General features: G+C 41.0%; 1 protein-coding gene across 7 annotated transcripts in view; it reads right to left on the bottom strand.

Annotated features, from left to right (window-relative positions):
• FREM1 (FRAS1 related extracellular matrix 1) overlaps positions 1 to 26,295 on the bottom strand; it is an 81,303-nt gene that overhangs the window by 42,010 nt on the left and 12,998 nt on the right. For 6 of the 7 annotated variants that reach the window (XR_012833008.1, XR_012833009.1, XM_075740160.1 and 3 more), the window contains exons 3-20: positions 22,212 to 22,306; positions 21,329 to 21,630; positions 20,647 to 20,843; positions 19,668 to 19,991; positions 17,785 to 17,893; positions 16,567 to 16,698; positions 13,445 to 13,789; positions 12,629 to 12,771; positions 11,850 to 12,046; positions 10,550 to 10,640; positions 9,337 to 9,504; positions 8,585 to 8,793; positions 7,660 to 7,753; positions 6,934 to 7,186; positions 4,893 to 5,090; positions 3,481 to 3,666; positions 2,338 to 2,534; positions 1,308 to 1,536 (exon numbers count right to left, since the gene is read on the bottom strand). Coding sequence is in view for 4 of the 7 variants with exons in the window: in XM_075740160.1 (XP_075596275.1) it covers positions 1,308 to 1,536; positions 2,338 to 2,534; positions 3,481 to 3,666; positions 4,893 to 5,090; positions 6,934 to 7,186; positions 7,660 to 7,753; positions 8,585 to 8,793; positions 9,337 to 9,504; positions 10,550 to 10,640; positions 11,850 to 12,046; positions 12,629 to 12,771; positions 13,445 to 13,789; positions 16,567 to 16,698; positions 17,785 to 17,893; positions 19,668 to 19,991; positions 20,647 to 20,843; positions 21,329 to 21,630; positions 22,212 to 22,306 (3,469 nt within the window). In the remaining 3 variants the exon portion in view is untranslated. Of the gene's footprint in view, positions 1 to 1,307; positions 1,537 to 2,337; positions 2,535 to 3,480; positions 3,667 to 4,892; positions 5,091 to 6,933; positions 7,187 to 7,659; positions 7,754 to 8,584; positions 8,794 to 9,336; positions 9,505 to 10,549; positions 10,641 to 11,849; positions 12,047 to 12,628; positions 12,772 to 13,444; positions 13,790 to 16,566; positions 16,699 to 17,784; positions 17,894 to 19,667; positions 19,992 to 20,646; positions 20,844 to 21,328; positions 21,631 to 22,211; positions 22,307 to 26,295 lie in introns of those variants that run through there. The other variant, XR_012833010.1, reaches the window with a different exon arrangement.

Raw genomic sequence — 26,295 nt, 5'->3', positions numbered from 1 at the left:
TTTCTGAAGTTTCATATTAGATAGGCAGAGAGAAGAAAAATTTTTCCTCAGGTTTTGAGGGCTGAACTGCAACCTGAGTGACAGGATTGAATTCATCTCCCTCTTTATATTGATAGATCCCATATTTCACTAACTGGAAAAATCCACCCTATTCTTGGCAGTGTTAAATGTACTTTTTGAATACATGTACACATGTACTTGAAAGAGCTTTGCTGCTGCAAAGCAGGTTAGAATCATAGAATAGAATCATAAAATTGTTTTGGTTGGAAAAGACCTTTAAGATCATCAAGTCCAATCATTAATCCAGCACTGCCAAGGCCACCGCTAAACCATGTCCCTAAGCACCACATCTACCTGTCTTTTAAATACCTCCAGGGATGGTGACTCAACCGCTTCCCCGGGCAGCCTCTTCCAGTGATTGATAACCCTTTTGGTGAAGAAATTTTTCCTAATATCCAATCTAAACCTCCCCTGGCACAACTTGAGGCCATTTCCTCTTGCCCTATCAGGTTAACTAATCTTGCTAAGCTATAGAGCCCCAGTTCACACCTTTATCACTGGCATATGAAGGTATGATAAAGGTATATGTTGCAGCCTTTCAATATATAAAGGAGGCTTATAGGAAAAATGAATATAGATGTTTTACTAATGCCTGTAGTGACAGGACAAGAGCCAAGGGTTTAAACTGAAAGAGGGTAGGTTTACATTGGACATAAGGAAAAAATATTTTACAATAAGAGTGGCAAGACACTGGAACAGGTTGCCCAGAGAAGCTGCGGCTGCCCCATCCCTGGAAGTGTTCAGGGCTAGGTTGGATGGGGCTTTGGGCAACCTGGTCTAGTGGAGGGTGTCCCTGCCCATGGCAGGGGGGTGGGAACTAGATGGTCTTTGAGGTCCCTTCCAATGCAAACCATTCTATGGTTCCATAATTCTGTGATCATTTAGAGCAATATTTAATCCCATGATCAGTTAATGTGGTTTTAAGTAAGTCTCTCTCTGTTCTAGGTGCTGTCAAACATTTTGAAATCTGTTTGCTGATGTGTTACAAACTTCCTTTTTTTTATCAGGGCAGATGGCCTCCCTAGTCATATTACTACCAATCAGACATGTAGGCCTCTCAGGGTGATTTTCTTGACAATTCCTAAAATCAATAGACAGCATTAGCATTAGGTTAACTTCTATTCCTAAACATTGTCTTGGAAATACACAGAAGGCAAGTGAATAAATAAGTGGTGAAGGTTTCTTACTGTGCCACCTTGCCTTATTAAAGAAATGAAAAACCAACGTCAGAAGAATGCTGTACCTACCATTCTTCAGTTGCTCCATGGAAAAGTCATGAACAAACAGCTCATGGCTGTGGTGATCGTGGTTTATTAACTGTTTATAGTGTAGAATATCATAGCCATGAAGTCCATTAATAAGGAACCCGTACCAAGGCCTCTGCACAACCCCAAATACCAAATGGTCTTGAGGCACATCTAGATCAACCGCATTGATAACAGAGAGATCCAGCTCTTTCATCTCACCCTCATGAACCTAAACATGAAAGAAAAAAAAGAAATTACAGAATTTAACATGGCTTCATAAATAGGCTATTTTAGTGTATGAATGTATCTCTTTGTTTCCTCCACCCATTTCCCAGTAGCTTTTGAACCAGCTTCTGATTTCAACACAGTTAAGAGACATAGAGTAGTAAATGGTTACAGTGATGAAAAGAGAAGGTGATATAAGGAGTACGTATCTGCCCCAATTAATAGAAACGCTGTTAGGTAAGCAAACTTCATATTAAGTGCTAGGGAATGCGCAGAGAAGAAAGTCTTTAAAGACATATATATATATATATAAAAAAAATATGGATGGAAATAAATTTATACACATACATGCACTTTTTACTTTACAGTAAGATAAGTTTACGCTGCCCTAGCATGGTGGTCACAGAATTATTATTTATATTAAAAGCAGTCTTCAAAGAGGGGAGAGTCTATGCTAGGAACATAAAAAAGTTCTGCCAAAATATTATAAAAGCTCTTGAGAAACTGGAAGAAACATAAAGACCCTTCTGCTTTCTAGATGACTCATTTGCTTCAAGATTTGAGCCTTTTTTTTACTTGACTGCAAGTTACCAAACAGAGCTGGGCACTGTTCCAGTCCCACTGAAGCTCGTGTCTTACAGGTTTACATGGGATTTAACTGAGCTGTTTCCTGAACTAGGCTGAAGTACACAAAGTAAGGGAAAGATGCAGAGGAACAGGTGTCAGAACAATGTTCTTATTTATATTAAGGAGTGTTTTCTGGTATAAAATAATTCTGTGGCAGGCATTTTGATTCTTTTCTTACAGTAATATTCCTTGCTATGAATTCTGGGACTTCATCATTGGTTGGGTTGATCAGCACGAAAAATGGAGTCTCTGCTGAGCGATGCAGCCCATCAGTGACATAAAGTACAAAGTGATCTGCTGTTGGCTCCATTCGCGCGTGCCTGGCTTGTACATAGTTTATGTTCAGGGCTTTCAGGTGCTTCAGCTGAAATGAAGCTAGGGATTTTAAAGAGATGATGAGTTAGCACAATCTTTTCCTGCCTTCCGGTCTTATGTATCATAAAAGAATCTGAAACTATGTCTTTCTTCAAAGAACAAATAACTTGGATTTTATAAGTTCTCAGTCATTTTGTGGCTGAAAGAGTTACACTGCACATTACTGCAAGACACATTTCCTTCCCCTGAAATAAAAATGCATCCTTCCGTTTCTTGTGGGACCGCATAACTTCATAATTCTCAGTTCAGTCTGCAGAACTGAGCACAAATAATAACACCCAAATAACAGGTAGGAAAAGATCTGAGATTGAAGTAATGACATGGATTGTTATTTGACTGACAGACCAGGAAAATGAGGACCAAAAGGCTCAGTGATTCTGGGTGTTCAGCTGGAGACGCTGGTAAAAGCTGGTAAAAATACAGAACTCACCACAGTCTGTTCTGCTGAGAATGAAACTGCCTTACAGTGTTTGAAGGTAGACAAGGGAAGAGATCAAAGTCAACCACCATCTTTCTCACTTTTGTAACTTTGCCTTGGAAACTAGCACAGGACCCAGGTTTTTCAAATTCCCAGCTACAGCATTTAATTGCCAGAAGTATCAGTGAAGGGAAGCGCATGAGTCTTGCATGGGAGGGTGAAGGGGGAGACAGAGAGAGCAGATTAATGTCTCCTATCCCCACTTCTAATAGATTGCAGCTGGAATGCATAAAACAAGGATTGGCTTGTTTACTTCAAGTGCCAGTTCTTCACATTTGCAGAGCTGCAGTCTCCCTTTGAACTCCTCCCACACAGTCCCATCGCTCTTCCTTTGCCAGCACCTGCCTTCCTCAATAATGCCGATGTTATTGCACACACCTGCAGCTACTTCGCCGGAGCCCACCGCGCAGCCCTCCACAAGCCCTCTGGATGTCATCTGCTTGATTACTATACCTCGTTAAGACTTACCAATACTTATACCAATGTTGCTCTTCTCAAACCCAGGAGAAGGCAGTATATTTTCAATGTAACCAAACTGGGGAGGAGAAACCAAAACAAACTCTAAGTCATCTGCAGTGGTGTCAGGGTCAGTGGCAAACAAATGGTTGGTGGTAAGGGCTGCTGAGGAGCCCTCCTCCACCACAAACCTTGCACCTGCACACAAACAATATGATAAGCTCATTTAGCTCATTTTACTGTTGTTTTTGTTAACAAGAATTGAAATAATAACTAAGGGGGGAAAGAGAACAAATACTGAGTTACTGAGGGGTTTTGCTTTAGGGTTGGGGTTTTTTTTTCTGCTTACACCATCAACTCTACTTTTGCCATCATGTACAGAGGAAAGGGATCATGAAATTATTTTACTAGTAAGTTATTAGGTATGGCTTATGTGCTGCTCAAAATCAGTTGTTACCTCTGTTTGTTAGAACATTAATTACATGAGAGCTGTTATGAATTGCTCATAATGAACAATTTTTCATGCATCACTGCTTAATTTCCCTGCTGGGACAATGCTTCATTTCCATAACATTACTTGGGTGAGAGCCTGCAAATTACAAAACTACTCATACACATGCTTAAAAACTCTCTGAGATAAGTGATGCTTACAAACACATGTCATTGAAAAAGACAAGCATACAGAAAGCATACCTTTAATATGTATACTACAAACCTTGTCCAAAGCCCAGGAAATAAATGGCAATTTCACACAATGGGCTGTAGTTGGACTAAATGTACATTACCAACACTATTTCCATTTTAACTGAGTATTTTTGATCCTGATGAGTACTAGTGAAATTGTGGCTTTACATCTTTTAATTTGATCGGTTACATATATAGCCTATATTTGTCTTTATTCACTAACAGTTAAATGTAGGTAATAAAAGATTCTCTCCCTCCATATGAGGGACAGAGTCTAAATTTGTGTTGTATACTTTACATGCAAATATAGATAGATATTGATGTTTATGTTTTTGCATTGTGTAAACCTGACATTGTCTGGACCTAGGTTCAGTTCAGGGACAAGATATCAATCACTTTTACTCAGACATAGCTTACATATGCAGCAATGGTCGTGTATAGATGGAGGAAAGCGGATTTGAGCACTCTCATCTCTAAACATATAATTTAAACATGCAGCTGAAGAGCCACAAGCAGTTACTCATACTTGCACCTGCAGCTGAATTTGGTGCCTGCACTGTACTAGCAAAAGAAAAAAAAAAAAGATGGAAATTCTGATCAAAACTTCTGTATGCTGATTTCAGCTGACTCTTTCTGATGCTAAACAAACAAACAAACAAACAAACAAAACCCCTGACTCTTTAGCCATTACGGTACTGCATAGCCCACATCATAATGCTATAGTGAGAGGAAGCTTTCACCGGTTGCAATTGATGGAGGCTGGTTGTCCACTGGAAGTATAGTGATGTTAAGGTCGTATACTGGAAATGGATCATGAAGAGGAACTGGAGGAGGAAGAGGTCCATCATAACAGCAGTCTTTCACATCTAGGCCAGCCTCACCATCAGAGACAATGAAGGTTAAGATGTCAGTGAAAGCAGTCAGGCCAATCTCCCCACCTGGAAAAAATGTTGCAGTTCAGAATAAATGTTTTACCAAAACTTCATGAAGAATAATTTTGTATCCTGCAAGAACAGTCTGCAGTATTCAAAGCCAGAAGAACAAAACAACAGCAAAATTACTAGAACTCTTAATTCTGGCTGGTGGGAGTCCTGTTTATTTTGGGATATGGTTTGTGGTTTGTAATAATTTTAACCAACTTATTTCTATTCTAGAATAAAAGGATATAGAAAAGTATATTACTAAGTTAGTATTATTAATAGTTATTATTATTGCAATGTTATTATATTGTAATTATAATAAAATTGCTAATAATCCATATTGTTCTGTTCTTTGTGCACCAAGGCATGTGCAAAATGTACATTTGAGCAGAAAGAGAGGGTTTTTTTCTGCATTCCCTCTTGAAGAATGTAGAGAAAGGTCTTTCTTTTGTATATATACTCTCTATGACAACTGGTAATATCCATGCTCTTCCAGAAGAAAACATTTTTGCATACCAAGAAATGCATATGCCCCTTACCACTACCAAATGGACTCTAACAAGGATTGTGCTTTGTTACTATACTGCATATTATTCCTATATGTAATCATGTTCAAAATGTGGGCTGATAACAGCACAGGACTGGGAGCTGCCACCCCTTGCAGGAAGCATCTGTGGCTGAGTATATTCCAGTTCTCAGCACTTCTGCCAGCCTGTGTCCTGCATTGCTGCAAGATATTACTAATAAGCTGCCTGAAAAGGAAAGGCAGTGACTCCCACCCTCTCTTGTGATATCTACTGGCAGCAGCACATTTAAATTTGGAATGAAAAACAGAGGCACTGCACCCTTGAAGGTCAGCTTCTGTCCTTCATTGCTTCTGCAAAACACTGCCATTGAAATAATGTTTCTGGTATCTTTAGGATGCTGAAGAAAAGTTTGTTATGGGTGGCCATAATCAAGTACTTCCTTCTCTTCTCAAATACCAGCTGTTCATTTCAGACAGTGCCAAGCCTGAAAATATCACAAATATTCTCCATGCTCGCAAAAAATTACAGACTAATTACACAGAAAACCAGAGCCTTTGGGGAAAAAAAAAAAAAAAAAAAAAAAAAAGACTAAGGCTGTCATCAGAGATGTAGAAAAGAAAACTCCTAACGTTAATGAAAGGACAAAATTAAGTAGGAAAGGGGGTTAACTAGCCCTTGATTTCTGCGAGTAATTAAAAAGGGAAAAAAAAAGTATTTTTTTTATTCTAAAGATAAAACCACAAAATAACATCATTTTAGCACTGTGATTCTCTTGAAGAAATTCTGAACAACATTTATCCTGTAGTACAGAAAAACTATAAACTGTCCAAAAGTGGATATCCATCTAGATTGGAGAGGCAAGCAAGAAGTACCTCAGGTTGTTAGCAGTTTTCTATTAAAACTTGGCATCCTCATTTACAGTGTTACATTATTTTATGTAAACGTGACTATGGAAGAAGGTCAACTTTTTTTTTTAATGTCTTGGAACAAATAAAAAGACTCAATTTTGTACCTAATTTAATAGTAATTTTGCCAAAAAAGCCCAAGATATTTTACCAGCAACAATGAGAGATCCTCCAGGATTATGATGCTTTCATGTACTTGTTCTAACATAATTTTCTGTTCGAACAGGGATTTGGAGAACACATTAAAACATTTGCTAGCTGTGTATCATCAGCCCTTTTTTGAAGCCAGCTTACTTCTTTCCCTAATCACAACATATGTGGTTTCTCAGCAGTTCCTGCTGAGCTTCTGCAAAGATTATATGGGTTCAGGTTAAGATTTTCTGCCAAAAACTCTCTGACCACCTTCCAGTCTGTCCTTAACTCACTTACTAGTGTGCTTATACGTGACGAAACCAGAGATGACATCAGCTTGGGAGAAACGATCCACAGCGATGCCAGCTTTCCTCACTACCCCGTGGTAGGGCTGGCGAGCCAGTGTAAACATCAGTTTCATGTCATCACTGTCTGCGTCTGTGGCATAAATGTACTTTGAGGAGAGGACCGCTTCTTCACCCTCCAGGCAGTGGAGCACGGGAACAAGGCCTGTTCGCATAACAGGTGGTTCATCATTCACAGGCAACACCTAATCAGGAAAATAATATAAGATCTTTTATTTTTCATTTCAGTGGAAAACTGTTATTCTAATACATTGTTTTCCAGCCCAAACCAGCAGTACGGTGTCAGTGTCAGAGTACGCTGAGCTCTCTCTATGAACAAAATTAAACTAGTGGAATTAGGGTCACTCTTAAAATCCAAAGACAAAAGTAAACCAAACCAGACAATTATAGCTTGAGAAAAAAACCCTCACTTCCATATTTAAGTACAGAGAGAAGAATTCCAGACAGAAGAACCCAAGCTGGAGCAAGTACAGATGCCTTTCAGCTAGTACAAGCCAAATATCCTCTCAAATTTGCCACATAAACCTGAAAGCTAAGGTCCAAATGGAAGCCTAACAAGTCAATTATCTTCCAGTTTCCAAGGGAATGCAAAGAGTTTCAGAAGTCAAGTTTCGCACTCTTCTTCAGAATTGCTCTGAGACATATGCAACACACTGACCTTGATCTGCAGAATGAACTCTACAAAGTGGATGCCATCTGTGGCTGCAAAAAGGACATCATCAGTGAGTGTCTCAGAGCCATCATGCCGATACCTGTGTAAAAAAAAAAAAAAAAAAAAAAAAAATTTCACACAAACAAAGAAGCTGTGCTTTCTGGTCATGCCAGACAATGTGGATCCCTCCCAATATAAAAAGCCAATCCCCGTGCAAGCATGTCCATCTAAGACTGCTGATTCTGGATTGTAGTGTTTTCAGAGGGCTTGTGGGGTCTCCTACAAGAAGAAAACCCCCAAGATAAACCAGACATCAGCTAGAAAAAAGGTTTCACTGAGGCTTTATCATCTATTTTCTGGCTGCTTGTGAAGTGTCTACCGAACACGTGTGTCCTCGCTGTGGTAAGTGCCCTCTTTGACTAACGGAAACAGAGCCAGGGAGCTCAAATTCTGTGTGTATGGAGAAAGTCAAGTCTTGTTCTCACCACAAAAACAGTGGCAAATTTTTTGTCTCTAGGTTAATCAGTGTTAACACAAATTTTCTCGTAAACTAACCAAGTTTAATAAACACACGGCTTCCTTAAAAGAAGCAAGCTGGCAACTATTGCCTTCTTCAAAGGAAGTGCATGGCTGAATACAGAATTTGCCGCCTCATCTGCATGGGGCAGTCCTTTATCGAGAAACCTGTCTACATCAGACATGGTCACTAGCTCCCTCTTCTTGGCCACACAGCAGCTCAGTTTCCACCGTGACCACTGTGGTCCTGAGGCTCAGCCAGCAATCTTGGCTGGAGCAGCTCTGCCAGAGCCCTGCTATGGTGAGCATGGCTAGCTGTAGCCTCTGCGCCTTGCACCACTTCACCGCAGGGCTTTCACTCATCCGACTGGGATTCTCAGCCACCGCAAGACAAAAGGACAGCCACTCTTCTAACCTGACTGCCAGGGTGTGCAGGTGCCCCCAGGAAAGCCTGTCGCCTTCATTCATGGGAATGCCGTCCAGCTCCACCGCCCCATGCTGAGGCTGTCTCTGCAGGAGGAGGAGGAGATGCTCCCGTTTCGTGTCCACGTCAGAGATGAGAATGTGTCCCTCTGTGACAGGGCTCAGGCCACCCTCTTCCACTCTCAGATGGCTTGTAAAAACCTGCATGGAGGAGAAATGCTGAACTCTCTTTTCTACTGCACCTCCAAACTTACACCAGTGAGGGTAATGTCAATTTGCTCCGGTATGAGGACATATGGCACCTTAAAAACCAAAATGCTGAAGGCTGTACTCTTTTCTGCTGTGTTAGGAAAACCTAAGGAATTTACTAACAGTAGGCCCTAATACACGCAGCCCTGTCCTGATCCCCTTCATGGAGGCTCCTGGCCTTCACAGGCAACAGGCAACACAAAGAGGAGGGATGCAGTGACGTGCCACACCAGGATGTGACATACGTAGTTTTGTACAGCCACTCAGACACGGAAGGTAGCCCTCAGCTTATTTAGCACAAAAAATCACCTTGCACACTCACCAGACTTTGACTTGCACTTCAGTCCCAATGCAGGCTACATGCAAGACATTGATACCTTGATCGCATGGAAAGTTTATTTTTTATTTCAGTCAGATCAGGACATCTCTCTACATTTCAGTTTCTACCCAAAGCTATTTCCAAGTCCTTCCCTCTCGCCTTCACCACCACCCTACCTCTGGGGCTTGATTATCCACAGGAAGAATTGTAATATTGAAGCAGATCCCATACAAAGTGCCACCATGCTGATTGCTGATGGAAAAAATAAACTGGACTTGCTGAGGCTCAGGCCCAATGTCCTGCAGTGGCGGCATGTAGGCAACTTTCATATAGTTCACAGCATGCTGCCAAAAAGAAGAGGGGGACATGTAAGAAGAGATCATATGAGTCACCGTAATTCAGGACATTAGGGACCTTTCTCATCTCCTGATTAGATGTTATCCAAACTGTCAAAGTTAATTCCAGAAACTTTTCACATACTCTTTAGCTACTGTCAATACCTTGATTAAATGTATCTTTAGCTACCAATCAGGTAAGTACAGTTTCAAATACTCAAACCTGTAGCAAAAAATACAGACGCAGTTTATAAGTGATAACAGAGGCAATAGCCTTACTGTCTTGATGAAGCCTTTTAAGAATACTGGTCCCAGAGCCTTTTCTAATTGTGACTTTAAAATAAACAGTTCATCAAAGCATAGCTTTTAGTGTAACATCTCCCGTTGCAGCTGAATTTGCCCTCACCAGTATGAATAAACTGAACACTCTGCCTCCCCAGATGAGGGCAGGCCAGTGAAAGAGACTAAAATAATCACCAAAATCTTGCATCCAGACACCCATATTAGGCATGTAGTTAAGGATTTATAGACTAAGAGCTCTCATTGTGGGACTGCAACAATCACCATTATGCAGCCTTAGCCATACAGCAGGATCTAAACCAAGGTACTTTATGAATATTCATGACACCTGTCAAACTATAGAAGCATGAAAACTGAACAAAATCCTGAAAAAGGCCTGTTCCAGCCTGTACCATATCTATTGGTGGAGACACTGAGAAGAAGCAGTAAACTGTCAAGGCCTCATTTCCACATTTTGTATATTTTTCCCTTCCTCTTGATATCATGCTGGAGCCAAATTCAGCCTACCCTAAGCAACTGCAGCCTCTGCTGGTTTCAGGAGAGATGTGTTTACATATTGCAGAACTGAAGCATGATGGAAATTTGTTCTAAAAGCTGGAATTGAATTAGCAAAGTTTTCAGTTTCCTAAGCAGAGCTCATGATAGTACTGCTCTTCATTTTTCACCTCTTGTTTTCCCATCAAAAAGAAGCTGTACGCTTGTAACTTTAAAAAATTGTTTAGAAGTGCTTATGGTGTCAGGTAACATAACAAACCTGAGTAAATGACCACAGTGCAAGAGCAGCAGGATCCTTGACCAGCTTGGGGATGGTGTCCACCATAAACAGCTTCCCAGCATCTGAGTGGCTGTACAAAAATACATATGTCACACTTCAGTTAGCAATACTGAAAAACGGGAAAAACAGTCACATAGTTCAGTCTTGCATTTCAAATTAACCTCCCACTCCCAACTGCATTGAAAGGAAAAGCAGTTTTCTTTTTTCTATCCCTGTTATTCATTTAAACATCATCACAGAAGACTGACCACAAGAAATATTTTTCAGGATGGCTATGAAAAATCAGTGCACACCTTATAAGAATGCTCTGGGTTTGCTACTTGTGTGTGTCTGCACACCCCAGATACCATTTACACCACCTGCAAGTCTAGTCCATCACATTCTTATTACTTACGCACCTGCATTTATCTTTATGTAGAAAAATAAATTATTTCTCGTTATTGTGCATCTTCTAAACTTCTGAAATGAGCCAGTTTACAGCAAGCCAGCTTTCCAACAGCAGTAACCAGCCAACTGGATAACCATGTGGCTATTTGACTGAATAGGGGAACAGCCTAAATGTCCTTTTCCCCCAGCTGTGTACTGATCCTCTGTTGCTCCAGGTCAAAATTGAAAGTGTTGATCTTCAGGATAAACCATACAATGGCTGGATTTTAAACTTTTCTATTTAGCAAATTGTTGCCAATGCTGTCATGAATTTACCAAATGGTGAAAGAGCATCAGTGACATTTAAACTGCTACTACACCTATCCATCCCATACCCCTATTGCCCCCATAACCTGTTCTGCCTGTGTTCTGCTCCACAGGTTCCTGGTCCAGGACCAGGAGTCTTTCACAGTGCGGTGGTAATAATATATATCCTAGAAAAAGCTGTAGCATCTCATCTTCTCAGTCTGTGACAGGTCCAGATCAGCCCCACTCTATCGGTTAAGAGAGGTGCTGTGACTTGTGTTCAAGGCTGTACAGGATCCCACAGGCCAGTGTAAAATGCAAGTCCAACAAAAGAAAATAAAAGATTTCAGGTGCTTTCCTCCTTCTTATTTCTTGCTAAACTATGCTTCTCTTTTTCTTTTTCTTTTTTTTTTTTTTTATTGCTCTATATATTATTCTCTTGTTTCAGCTCTAGCTCACCCTTATTCGTCAACAGAAGAGCTGCACCCAGCTATTGTCACCTGCACTTTAAGCAAACAGATGAAGAACCTGAGACACAAGCATGCTACTGCCACTGCGGCTGCTCCTCTTACAAGCCCACCTGAAAGGTATGGCAGGTCACACCTACCCGTGCGTGCAAGAGAAAAATGGGGAAGTAGTTATGGTGTATGTGAGTTCCCTGTCTTGCTCTTCCACATCTATGAAATGGAGATGTTTCTTTGTTAGGTGAGCAATCTCAGTCTCCTTAACAACCAGGTGACGGGTCACACCTGGGGCTTCTCTTGGTAGCTGGTCGTCCACAGGGATAATGTGCACCATCATCACCTGAAATCAGGAAGATAGTAAAATCAGCAGCCATTCCTCTCCATAAGAGAGTGTCCAAGCAGCTGTTCACAAACGTGCACACACAGAAGGTAAGTGTATCACTGGAACATGAGATCCAGGATGTGGCTGCCATGCCATATCATGAACACACAAGAAATAGAGATATACCACAGTTAAATGCAAAGCCTATGAATCGTAGTGATTTCCCTTTAAATTAAAAACAAAATTAAATTCAGTATGTTGGAGTACTGGGTGAAATAAATACTCTCTTCTCAGTTGACTTCAGGAGGGCTGTTCAGTTTGTTCGTACCATCTCCAAATCTAATTTCTTTTCAACATTTCATTTTACGGTGTAGGAAAAAGTCATTGCAACGGACTTGTCTCTCTGTGGCCAGGCAGAGAGAATTACCCCATGGAAAGCAAGAACGAGAGCTAGCTCTGAAGAACATTATTTGTGCTGATGACCATGGTGATGGCAAACAGAAAAGTTCTATACCAGTTTGATTTGAAAGTCTGTCAGAAGGTGTAAAATCATTCGACATTTGAAAAAAGGACTTTGACAAAGATGCTTCAGTTTCATACCTGTGGCTTTGAGAGATTGGGAGGGTCATGGCTATCACACAGCACAAATTCAAGGGAATCTTCAAATATTTCTCCTCCCAAATGATGATAATAAATTATTCCATTAAATAGATCCCTCTGAAGAAAACTGCTGACAGAATACCCTGTTGAATTGAAGAATATATCTTCTATTGAACAGTGCATCATTTTAATAATTCATAAAAATTATCCATTAGCCTTGTAAGTAACTGGTAAAACATAATGTCGTCTTTCTCACCCTAACTAGGGCAAGCCCTTTGGAATGTTATCTCATTGTCTTCCACGTATCCTGAAGATCATCAACTTCTTTTCTATGTCACTTAAAGATCATTCAAAAAAATGAAGCAACACAGCAAATAGCCTAAAGCTCTGTTCAGAGGACAAAAAAGAATTTGCAGGACTAGCAGCCTCTGCACAGGACTTTCTGAGATCTGTTAAATGGAAGGAGATCTTTCTTCCTCTTTTAGTGTTATTAGCATCATCTGATAGCTTTGAAGTTGTCAGGGATCCTTGCAGATGAAATAACTCCTGATTATCCCAACTTTTCTGGAGGAGAAAAGTACAGTAGGGAAATGGACTCAGAATGGAAGAATTATGGGATAAATTGTGTTCACAGGTATAGTTATCCTGGTGCAGAGACCAACATTAATTAAAGATGGGGATTTACACTATACTGAAAGAAGTCCAAATTTGCCATGACTTGTCCTGAGTCAAAATAAGTTGTCTAATTGTAACATTTAATGTAGTTAAAAAAGGAGGGGATGAAGAAAGCATGCTATTGTGGATGGGTTTCATTACCTATCAAGTTTGGTCCTGGTTTCTTCATGATTTCTCCAGCCTGTGGTGGCTTGGTAATATTGAATAGTATGTAATCATCGCTGGAATCCATGTCAGAAGCATGGAGCATGGAGCCCTGAATCAGGATCATCTGTCCCTCATAAACTTCAATGACCATATTGCTGATAAGAAATGGAGGGCTGTCATCTTTAGGGAGGATATTGATTGGAAACTTATGCCGAATACTGTGGAGGCCATCGAAAATCCTAAATACCACAAAGTCCTTAGTAGAATCACTGTCATCATGATGGTAGTGAACAACTCCAGCCTGAATGTCAGAGACTGTGAACATGAATCCTTTCCCTCCTGCCAAAACAGTGGAAGAAAACACATCAAAAACGTGCAGCTGAGCCCAGAGGAGAATTCTTCCACCAATATGAGTGTTATTAAGGGAGAGAGAAGGAGGACGCATTTCTAACCAGAAAAATCAAATGTAACTTCACCTACTGGAAACAAGTTTGTAGAAGTTGGAATAGTTAATAAGAATGCAGAATTTACAACCATGGTTGCAGAGAAAATCCTCCAAATGTCCATTGCACTAAAGATAACTTGAGATAGCAAGGGTTTTTAACTGCAACTGTTTCTACTTTAATTTCAACCTCTACTTTCTTAACAGAACATTTTACATGTATTTTAAGCATCAAAGATAATATGATTTATCATTACAGCTCAGCATTTCATTGCAAGTAAGAAATAACATTTGTGGGTCTTGATTTTTTCTGCATATTGAGGTTACTGTCTATTATAACACAATTTTATACCTCTGCTTCACTAGGCACGTTATGCACACACACAAGTATTCAGGCAAGTTAAATGTTTTGAGAACTGCAAACTGGTACTGGAAGAGATGATCTCCCCCTGGGTCTCCAAGGAAATTTTTTTTTTTTTGCTTTCCATGCTGTGTAACATCAGCAGAGACACCCACCCACTCCCTTTGCTCCTTACTTGAAGGAAGGAAACTTTAGGATGGAGAAATAACTGCCTCACCAGCAAACAGAAACCTGCTGAAGGTGACAGAAGGCAGGGAACACCACCACATGTAGCTCCCTGTTTCTTTCAGGACTTTCCTTTAGCTCAAGTACTGGCCTTATCAAACCCAACAAAACAGCATTCAAAACATTGGGTTGGTTCACCGTTCCCCAGAGTTCATGGGAGTCCTGCCACTGACTCAGACCATTTGACAGCAGTATTGGAGGTACGGTGCAGCTGGAGGGCTAAACCTGAGCTTTCCTTCGAAGTTTGAATGTCAGTTGGTGCTTGCTAGACAAAAAAGGCAATTGCCAAAAATTGTGGTGATGGTTTCCTTTGCATGTGCCTATGCAGACACGTAAAAGCAAATAAGGTATGGTCAGTGGTGAAGAAATATCCACCACTGGCTGGCCCACGGGAGGCTAAGAAACCCCAGGAGGCTGCATGCAAGGATGGGACTGCCGCCATGAGATGGGCCCTGGGTTCTGCATGCTCCTGCAGGCACAGCTGGTTTGCTGCTCTACAGCCTGCAGCCCACTCCCTGGCTGGCTGCACAGGCCCCACCCCCCCCACCCCCCCCCCACCCCCACTCCAACCCCCCTGTCACCATCTCTAGGGCTGAGCCTATCTAACATTGCTGACACCACAGAGTTTCTGCTTGTAGCATCACAGGATGATTGTGCAGACACTGAACTCCTTAGCAGTGTTTTCCTGAGATGAAGCATACTTCTCAATAGTTTCTGTTTCCACTAAATTCCAAATACGACCTTCCCCTTTTCTTGAAATACTTGCTTTATGTCTCTAGGCTTTGCATTTTACATGAATACATTTAACTATCAAAAAATCCAGCAGTTGTAGTGGCAGCATCTTTCCACCCTACCAACAGCAGAGTCACTTTTTTTAACTAACCGTTTCCCCAAAGAGTGCAGCACTGTGCTGACTCATGAGATTGCAAAGCAAAATTACCTATCAAGTTTGGTCAAGTCATTGTCAATTGAGTAATATTGACAATGCAGAAGGCTAACAAATTAGAAGTCTAATTTAATTGCCACTTTTTGAAATAAACCTTAAAGCTTCCAGTAAATAACAACCATATCCAAATGTTGTCTCTATTTGCCAACAAATCAAAATCACTCATCATTCCTTAGCATCTTCGAGCAAAAGTGTAAGAAGTGAAAATATAATGACTGCATTTCACCTAGGTCACGCCTGCTCAATGAAAGCATAGCCGATTTCTTTAACATTTCAGCTTTGGGATGTTAAACGTACGTTAAGAAAGTAAAAGTTTAAGTACTGAATTTTTCAATACGTTTGTTTTAATCCCCGCGTCTGGCGTGGTTGTAGCAGGGGAAGCCGGTCAGCAGAGGGAGCAGAACTCGCTGGCAAGCCTGTCCCCCGCTGCAGCGGCCGCTTCCCGCCGGCCGGGGCGCCCGGCGCAGGGCGCAGAGCCGGGCCCCGGCTTCTGCCCGTCGGTGCGCGGCCGTGACCGCTTCCCCCGGTGCGAGTCTTGCTCTTCGCTCCGGAGGGGAAACCTGCGGAAGATGCATTCTCCTGCCCCGGTTTTTCTTGTTTCCTTTGAGCGACACAGAGCAATATACGGTCACGCTGGCGTTTCTCTTTCGCAGTGGCATCGCAGCACCGTCTCTCCGGGAGTTGGCCATCCTCATTTAGTCTTGGTGAGACAGGGCAGCATCAGGCCTGCTGCACACTGTTACTAGCTGCATTAGCTCACATGGGCTGAATTCACCTCTTAGCTCTGGTGAAGGAGCTAAGAACCAATTTAATTTTCTAATGAAAATAGCATGTGGGCAAATTGCCAGACTTGCAAGTATGTCCCATGCAAGGATGTGGACAGCATAAATACCCTATTTGCAAAAGTGTCTAAGCGATGCAGCTAACTTCCTTGATGAGCTTGTGAATTTTTAATTTTTTTACTGTGCATCCAGGTATTTCCTTCGACACCTTCATTCCCTTGTGAATGTGTCTCATGCTGGCAGCCCACAGCAGGGAATGACATACGGCAGACTCTATCAACGTCTTACTGACGGTGACATTATCATAGCCAGTCGTCACTAGAGATCATGTTTACAGGCCCTCAGGTTGAAGTGGTTTACCTCTCACTGTGATCCGCCCATGCTGTAAGCCATCAACTATGACCAAGCGAACATTTTGGATGTCATCATTGTCTACAATTTGGAAGTGTTGCCATGTGATCGGTCGGGATTGCCCTTCCAGGAGGTTGAGGCCTGCAAAGAGCAGAGTGTTGTTTCACCAAAGCTTCTGCAACATACAAGGCTGTCAGCATCTAACTTTTCTAAAGGTTTTTGCAGTCAGGAAAAAAAGCGTGTTTAATTTCATGTACATACCTACCTGTGACAGACATTTCAAGACAAAAGCTTGATATCAGCTTTTATTCTGACATGCTTGCCTTAGTCAACTGTCTCGGAGGAATTTTTTTCAGAGAAATAATGTATTCTGGTTCCCAATTATCTGATAGACAACTAGGCACATTTCTGGACATCTGCACAAACTGGAGCGTTGCAACTGCAATCTCACAATGTCTGAAACTGGGCACTTAGCTTCCTTACTGAGTCTGCATTTAAAAATATATATTGATCTTCATGACAAAGGACAGTATCTCTCCTTTTTACTCAGTCATTTCAGGTGAGGCTTCTCTGTGAGACGTGAGGCCTCTCCTTCTCAGCTCCTTCCCTCTTCTACTGTGAGGAAACTGCTCTTTCTGTGCTGTTAACTTGTTTGAGCTTATACCTTTGCCTTTTGAAGATTAAATATCAATGTACATTTCAATCTAGATGGGAGAGCCCATCCCCTCTCCAATGCAGGCATTATAAATCTGTTTGAATTAGCCTTAACCCTGTAAGGTTTCCAGGCTTCAAATGGCTAGTGGTATACCATGCCCTTTTTTTCTAGTTGTTCTTTTTTGCAGACTTCCACTTTAAACAATACCAACAAGACTTGGTCTTTTCCACACACTGCCCTACTACTCCTATTCCATCATATATTTGTCTTTACTATTTAGACTTTTTAATGTCCAGTTCATTCTTGAAGAAAATGCTATATATATAAATCCTTATTTTTCTGTAACTCCCTTTTTTCTTTGTTTTTCATTCCAGTTAAAACTTAAGATTTTTTCAACTTGTTATAACATGTTCCCCCTAAAATGAATAAAGGGGGGAAATTAGGTTTACACTCCCTCAGTTTATTGATCCTTAAATTCCAGGTGTAAATCTGAATTTTAGAGCTTTGTCGAGTGTCTGTGTCAAAGCGTTATAAACTCTGTAGCAAAATAAACTGAGGAAAAGAGATTACACCTGTATTCCATGAAACCCGAGGAGCATTTGTATCTGTTGTTCTGATAGAAAGATGCACAGTGATCGGTAAACTCCTTTCAAAGTAGAAGTCATGAACCTCAAATTCCACCTGTTGTGAAAAGAGACAAACTAGTTATTGAAAAAAAAAGTGCTCGAAAACCAGCTGTACCTCAAAACACATATAGTGTGTTTTTACCTGAGATCTTAAAGTCTTCTGATAATATGTTGACAAATGAAACTCAATTTAGCTTCTAAAAAGAGCCTCTGAGGTTCTGCACTAAATTAAGAATCTGCCTTCTGTGCTCTTTACAGTGAATTCTGAGAAAGCTAGTTTGCAATATGTGGAAATTAATGGGAAAGACAAGTATTTCCACTGTTGCTTGGGGCACCATTAATTCAGCAATTAACATAAGGCTTCTTTAATAGTAGTAATAAGAGGGGAAGGGGCATTTCCCATTCTTTTAACATATATAGGACCAAAAAAAAAAAAGAAAGAAAAGATATGGAGTGGCACAGAAAAATAAAATAAAGAAAACGTCAGACTCTCAAATTGTGAAACTCTTGAGTTGTCACATACTTGAACCTGTGATCAAACAATGCTGAAAGCAGAGAAGAGGCATTTGAGGAGCAGGCAGTTTGGTAGGATGACTGATGCTCTTAGTAAGGAAACAGAAAGGAAGGAGATTCCCGTGACAGTCAAGGTTAAAAAAAAGACAAGCCTTGTCAGCATCAGGTGCCAAAGTTACTGTTACTGTTCCTCTGCTTTCCATTCCATGTTTTCCCCAGCTTACCTTGCTCTATTTCTTCAGTTTCATTACTTTAGTACCAACTGTTTTGTTTTGTTTGGGTTATTGCATAACTATCTCATCAGATAGTTATTTTATAACTATCAGTTATTTTATAACTGTCAGCATATTTATGTACTCCTTTAATTCATTTATCTTCCTCTTATATCTCCTTTTTAAGACTATTGTTTATTTCTCAGAGTGCTGGCACACTGTTGAATTACACAAAATATCTAGCAGTACTAGTTACTGAAAACATAAAGTAACACTGTACTCAAAGTAGGAGACATTCACCGTCAGCGCACTGTGGCAGATCTGGAGGGAGAAGCACCGCTAGCAGCCAACATGGAAAAGGTAGAAGTGGTGCTCTCTTCGTTCCTGTAAAACGTAAACCTATTCCTGCAGCCTTGGTCTCATAGATCAGCACTGTTTATTTACTCACTTACTCCAGATCCTGCAGATACCAGCCTGCTCTCATCGTTTGCATCATGTTCTCTATGTTAGTGCCATGCTTTTACTCCTCCCAGCAGGAACTGTTGGGAGTCCCTGTTTGTACCACCATTGCCGCAGTAGGTAGGGTGCAAGGTCAAATGGCAATCGTGACATTAACTGGTCGCCCTTTCATGGCTTTAAATGTCACCTGTCCACAGGTCACAGGGATCAGTACCGTGACATAGAGTTCAAAGCTATGTGGAAGAGGCACCACTGATCCTTCCAAAGGCTCTTGGTTAGATCTATGAATGGTGTTATTCTCCTATTCTCTTCATTATTTAAAAAAAAAACAAAAACCCCAAACCCAAAAAATCCTTTGTAGATATTCTCAGGCAGAGGGGATAAAAATCTTTCAGTGCAAAGAAATTCTTAAGTAGGGAGCGACAAATACCTGATTTCTGTTAGACAGTTAATCTGATAAATCATAAGAAAAAGAGGTAAATGGTTTTACCTCTGCTTCTGCATTGCATATGGTTAGAGAAACTTCTTAACATTTCTTTTTTTTTTTTCCCTGAAAAATACCCATTACAAATGAATGCATTTTTTACAACTTACTGAATCTTAAGGAGGTGAAAACCAGCAAATGCTCATACATTACACTGTTACCTCATAATTCCTCCTCTCTGTATGGCTGTTATTTGGAGGCTGATAAGCAATAAGCATGTCACTGAGATCTTTCCATGTGAAGGAGCCAACAGCTTTTGTATGGTCAGACAGATGAGTGATGAAGCCATGCAGAGGTGGCTTGGTAATGTTGAATACAAGCAGGGATTTTGGAGTTTCGCTGTCTTCAGCATCAACAGTTGTAGTTGTAAGGGGGGTTAAAATAAATTGATCTACTTCCAGGATGAACTTTGCCATTGGGGCAGCTTTGGGTATTTGATTGGGAATAGCACCTTTAATCTGAACTGGGAGCCATGCATACTCAGTCTACAACAAGAAAAAAAAGAAAAAAGTGAATGGACAAAGCAAAGCAAACAACAAAAAAATCAATTGCCATTACCTTCACATAGCTAATTGGGGTACATGTTAAAGCAATAATTATTTTGAAGAGGAAAATTGAAAGATTTTAATGAGAAAATGCCTAAAGTAAATATTTAGACTTTATGAAAACATCTGCCTGGTTCACTGGTCTTATTTGTGTCCTTAATTTTGGGCTGAAACAACTTGTTTAATTTGATGTGAGTTTAATGAATAACGTTACTTGACAGAAACATGCACGAGCCATTAATTGTTATTAACTATGTTCACACAGTTCTTAAGTTATTAACTACTATATACATTGAAGTCAGTACAGCTCATGCTCTGTAAAAAAGGTGGAATTATGCCAGAATTAATTTTGCTGTCAGGGTAAACTACTTATGCCTGCCAGTAAACAACCAGAGGTGTTTCTCTGTAGCCATAATGGTCCAAGCATAGAGGCATGGGGATAATGCATTTCACTTGCCCAGATGGACACGTTGTAAGAACTGAACAAACTTTCAGGATCGCTATCTGTCTTCAAACGTGAAAGGCAGCAACGAATTTAATTTTTTTTTAAAACCAGGAAGTCAATCAGACATTGTAAAGTTGAGTAAAAATCTACCTTGTGCAGAGTTTTGCTTCTGCTGTCTGTGAGATCCAGCCTCACAGGAATATAATCAGTGTCAGGCGAGGGAGGGTCAAGGTGCTGATATCGAATCCCCATCCTCAGAAATTCTTCACAGCTCATTTTTGTGTTGTGAATGACTCCCGGTCCCAGCACGCAGCTCCCGTTTCTGCACTGCTGGCCCAGTCTGCGGTCTGTAACCCAACAGAAGCAATACTGACAGTTACTGGAGCAGAAATCGACATAGGAAACTTGTCTGCATAGCTAAATCAACCCTGATAAAAGCCAGTGTGATGAGAATTAGGACTTCTTTTCTGACTTAGCTTTTCCTACAGGATTTTGTTTTCAACAGACATCTTCCAACTCCAACCGCCCTTGGTCTCTTGGGTCGGTGTTGCCTTCAACAACTCCCTGTGCTGTTTCTACTGAGTCTTGGCACTCCAAAGCCATCACATTGGTCCACAGGTCTAAAAGCCAAAAGCAGACTCCAGTCAGGGCATTACTGACCCAGATCTGTGATCTGCATTGTGACCCACACAAACTTCATGCCCCTTTCAGTTTCCATGATAGCTCAAGCTGTTCATTAAACTTCACATGACCCACTTTTACCCAGCATGCCTGAAGCAACCCACTGCAGCAGACTGAATCTGCTAATACAAACAACTAAAGCACATCATACTAGGGCCAGGGAAGAAGCTCTGTGGCCGATTTCCATGGAGCTGCTCTGTCTGTGCTTCCCTGGTGATGAGCTGGCCACGAGCAGGCAGGTGCGTTTCCGAAGAGGCTATGGAAATGGTGCAATCCAGATTTATCTTCCTGTCATAGTCAAAAGTGAGGACATTCTTGTCAATCACGCTGGACAGACCATAGTACTCAGGGACCTCCAGGGAACGGGAGCGCATTTTGATGATGTTACAGTCTGGCTCAAGTAACTGCACATGGAGGGTGAATGTTTCTACAAACGTTTCAGTTTCTGTAAACCTGGAGGTGATAGAAAGAAATTAATTATGCTTCATCCCATCTTCTGTCACTCTGTGAGTTTGGCATTGGCCTCACCTTCTAAATCGAATTACTTGAACTCCTTTCTCTTGTGTGCCGTCAAACCCCAGGTTGCCAGAGACCATGAGGTGCCAGACACTGCTGACCACTTCCTCATACTTGTAAAAAGGGTGTTTGTGCGAAAGAAGAGGTTACTGGCTGTGTATATGCAAGGGTCTGTGTCCCTATCAGCAGGACAGCACAGAACATACAGGGCTCTGAAAGCTCTGTTGTCACTTTCAATAATAAAAAAGAAAAATCACTGGGTTTCTGTAATAAACAAGCAATACATAATATTTCTTAATACTAACACACACATTATTTGAGCGTATCTGAAATATATTGTGACAAATGTTTCCTTAAATAGATGGTCACTTGTTGACTAATGATGCTGCTACTTGATCTAAGTAGTTATGATACGTATAGCAGAACATGCTTTTACCACGAAAAATGGACTGCTTGCTCTTCCTGAGGGCAGCCGTTCTCCTGGTAACAATGAAGGGTGGTCTCCCACTGCTGCTTACCTGTACAGCCTAAGCATGACTGTGTCTTCATCTAAAATTGGACAGCCATTGTGGGTATATTTGACTTCATTAGGAAGGAAGTGACAGTCAAAAACCTATGAGGGAGAAAGAATAGACAAGCACAACACTGTCAAGAATGTTAACTTCACGCTTCTGTTCCACTTCTCTCTGACCGTCAGGAATACAGCAGACTAAGGAAATTTTTAATCTGTAGTTTATTTCTATGAATAGTTATTCACCTGCCCTGTGGCCTCCCAGTGACAGCCAGAGCAACCACTTTAATGTGGGGCTGCTGGCATTCTGCAAGGGAATGGGCATATAAATGTGATGATAGTTTCAGGCTGCCAAGTCCCTCGTCCAGCACAACAGAGTTTGAGCACACACTTCTCTACCACTGCAGCCTGTGGACTTACGGATGCAGTTGCATGCAGCATGAGAACTGCAGTGGAACTGAAAACCTGGCAGTTTCTGCAGTGTAATGTTTGATTTATTAGCTTTTAAAGTTGCTTATGGCGATAGCTTGATTATATAGTAAGTCCTTCCTTATGGCCGCTACCATTGGACCACAAAAACATGATCCTGCGAAACTTTTCTGTTGGAAAATTTGCTAGCTCAGATTTGTTACATGGTTTTGGAACACTGACTTTGTACCAGTAGCCTTTTACCAGATCAGATGTCATCTCTGTGCCATACCAACACCCAGCCCCAATGTCAGCATAATCCCACATCATAAAAGCAAGCAGAATTTCTGTACTGTGTCCACCAGTTAATTCAAAAGAGACTAATTTTTATGACACACCTGATACAGGTCAAATTTGCAAAGATGGCTGGCCACAGTTTAACTGTCTAAGACAGATAGTTTAACAGTTTGTTGACTTGTGAAAGTAAGGCAACCAGGAAAAAAGCCTGACTCAAATGGAAGGAAGATTGCTTCGGAGAGTTCTGACACACCCATTCTTGGGAGCAGGGATTTGGATCCTGGGACATAGGATTTTCATGTTCTCGCATACGCCTATTTGCAAGTCTGGCAAATTGCAATTCCCATGTAGCTGTTTTTCTTTATAGAGTTTAACAGCTGAAAGCTCCTAGCATTGATAAGACCATGTTTATACTATCCTTGTGATAACAGGGAACCCCCATTCAGGCCATGCATAGATGGAGGATACTCATGTTTCATACCTACAGAGAGACAAGGCATATTCTTGTCAGGAAGAAAGCAAAAGCTAATTATTACATTTCCTGAGTGTCTCGCTGTGAAACTAAATGTGGTTTTGATTCAGTTTTTATGGGCAGTATTCACACATTATTAGTTCTTTTATGGACTAAAGTAAAATCTGTTCAGCATTCACTAATAGACGTGATGAGGCCATGACTAATAAGGATTAATATGCATATGCAGCTGACTGACGAACCACATCTTTTTGCAGAAAGAAGAGGTCATTTCTTACTACCATTCATTTCTTAAAATACACCAAAAGAATCATGAAAATTAAGTGACTTGCCTGAATTACCTACATCTCCCCAGCCACTTTGGAGGGTGGTGAAATGGAAGGGGGGTTTTAGCGGGGTTCTGAAACACTGACTGGAAGCGCAGTGCATACAGAGAGTCTTTGGATACTCTGACTTTCAGTGTAAGAATAAAGTAATATTTTAATTCCTAAATTAGTTGTTAATGTATAGTTAACTGAAGTGCCTTATGACCACTTTGTGGATTTACATTAAAAAATAAAAGAACTAGTGACCTTTGTTTCGTTCTAGCCATTACACAGAATTAGAACTTGCATCTTTCTATAATGGAAAATAATTCAGCAGCTTTCATTATTACCGGCAGTGTCCACTTCCACTGAAGTTATTCTCAGATGCTCAAGCTATGTGGTAATACGGTAATAGTACTATATTCCTAGTGATTTTAAAATGTATTGCCTGCTTTTAACTTTCATCAAGAAGCACATTGTACAAAGTCTTTTTTTTAATTAAAAGTAATGAGTTAGTTGATTATCAGATACATATACATGGATTTACCACGCTTCCTATTAGGTAAAATAATCTTGGAATAATCCGTATGGTGTTATGGAAATTATGATTGATTTTCTTTTCTGAGACTGCTTAGAAAGGAAGCACAAGAACAGTTTGTGAAAAACAAAATTGCTCTCATATGATGAAGGTTTTGACTATGTTGTGGCTATTCTGTTGTTTATTGTTTTAAAATGTGACAAAAATATATGTTTCATTGTTTTCAGTATTTAACAAACATCAAATATGTCTTTTTCTTACTTAGTGTCTTTTCTTTCTTAGTACAAGCTAACATAAAGGAGGGTGATTAATTAATTAGACAGTCCTAAGTGATATGTTACAGAAAAAGAAGAAAAAAATTAACAGGGGTCAGGTGGTGTGTTAAAGAAAAAAAAAAAGTACATTGTGTACAAAAGCCACTCATATTACAGCTTCCAGTAGTTTAATGTTGTAGACTGAAGATGATAGATTCTTCACCGATGTAAATCAGTGTTGAGCCCTCAAAGTCAGGAGAGTTTTTGGTGACATGTAGGTCTGGTGTGCACCTGACAATGAGATACTGCTCAGATGATGCACCCTTGTTGATATCAGAGGGGACTGCCTACAGCAGAGGAGATGGTTTATCATACCAAAGAATTAATTTCTTTCTTTCTAAGATATCATTAGTTCCATCTCTCAATTGATAACAAGGGGATGGAAAATGAAGGACCTTTCCACAAAGGTCTGTTACCACTGACTGGCAGTCATTTTATATATGTATAAGACACAATCTGCTTTGCAAAAAGAAACATCTGTTTTATGTTTCCTAATATGTTTTCCTTTTATATGAACAGGCAACTCTAATTGTCTATAAATGTGCTGGGTAAGACAAAGGAGATCTAAATCTTTTCCTAATTACTGTCGAGCTTTGTTTTTTTCTACTTCAACTGCTTTTCAATTACAGTTTATAATTAAATTGTCATACATTCCTAGGACATTACTCTCTTTAATGGCAGAAAAACAGATCAGACCAGAGACATGTTCTGGCTGCAGAATTTCCTGGTAGAAAAAGCATGAGTGGCACCAGGAGGGTCAGTGTCTAGCACCTTTTTTCAGGAATGGTGAAAGCTCAGGCAGCATTTTTCAGTGTCTGGCTCAGGATTTTGTCATTTAAAACGGAAGCCCTCAACTTAAAAAATGCCATCTTTTTCTTTCCCAGTAAGGAAATATGACTTGAGATAACCAGACTGCCTGTCTCACCAGCAGTCTCCCTGGGCGGCCCTGCGTGGTGGTGTGTCTCTGGTACTCCCACCTCCCCAGACTGCAGAGAGGAGGAGAAGGCACCTTTCCCAATGAGATGGCACTCAGGCCAGGAGCCGTCCAGGGGAAGTATCCCGGGCACCAGCAGCAGCCAGAGCCCCTCTCCAGCCTGGTACCCTAGGGCCACCTGCCCAGCAGAGATCACCCCTCCACATGAGATGTGCCTGCAGCCTCCAAGAGCCATGCTGAGCTGCCTGGGCTCACATCGGGGCCACGAAAGGATGGGCACCTAATGGAGGTGGGGTTGGGAGTGGGGAAAGGCAAGGACCCTAGGTATTTTGGAAAACAAGGTATGGTGAGTACATATCTCCTGGGGTCAATGGCAAACTGCCTCTGACCCCGTGCTTGAACCATGTCAGGTTACAAAGGACAAAGTGGCTTTTTCAAAATATCTCGGTCCTGCATGTAGAGGCTGAGGCAGAAATCGAAACCAAAGTCACACACTCAGCCATGCAGCTTACCTACAAAAGAGGTTTGCCAGCCAGGAGACACCTAGGTCTCTCTTTTTCTCCTCATGGGCCAAAGTAGACTGGGGAAGTGGAGAGGGGGGACTACAGTCAGAGCCCCTGTGCTGACAGAGATCAAACCCTGGGGAAGTCTCAGCAGAGGCACTGCACATCTCGGCGCCAGTCTCTAAAGAAGATCACACATTGCCCTGTTCATCACCTCCTGTTTTCCCTGGTGTGCCTCTGCTCCTCTGAGTGCTGGTTCAGCATCAGTGGTCTGCAAAAACAATGATGATGACCAAGCCAGAAGCTTTGAAAAATGTACT

Source organism: Balearica regulorum, chromosome Z, assembly GCF_011004875.1.
Source record: "Balearica regulorum gibbericeps isolate bBalReg1 chromosome Z, bBalReg1.pri, whole genome shotgun sequence".
Taxonomy (NCBI): domain Eukaryota; kingdom Metazoa; phylum Chordata; class Aves; order Gruiformes; family Gruidae; genus Balearica; species Balearica regulorum.
This window is presented reverse-complemented; position numbering and strand designations above follow the sequence as displayed.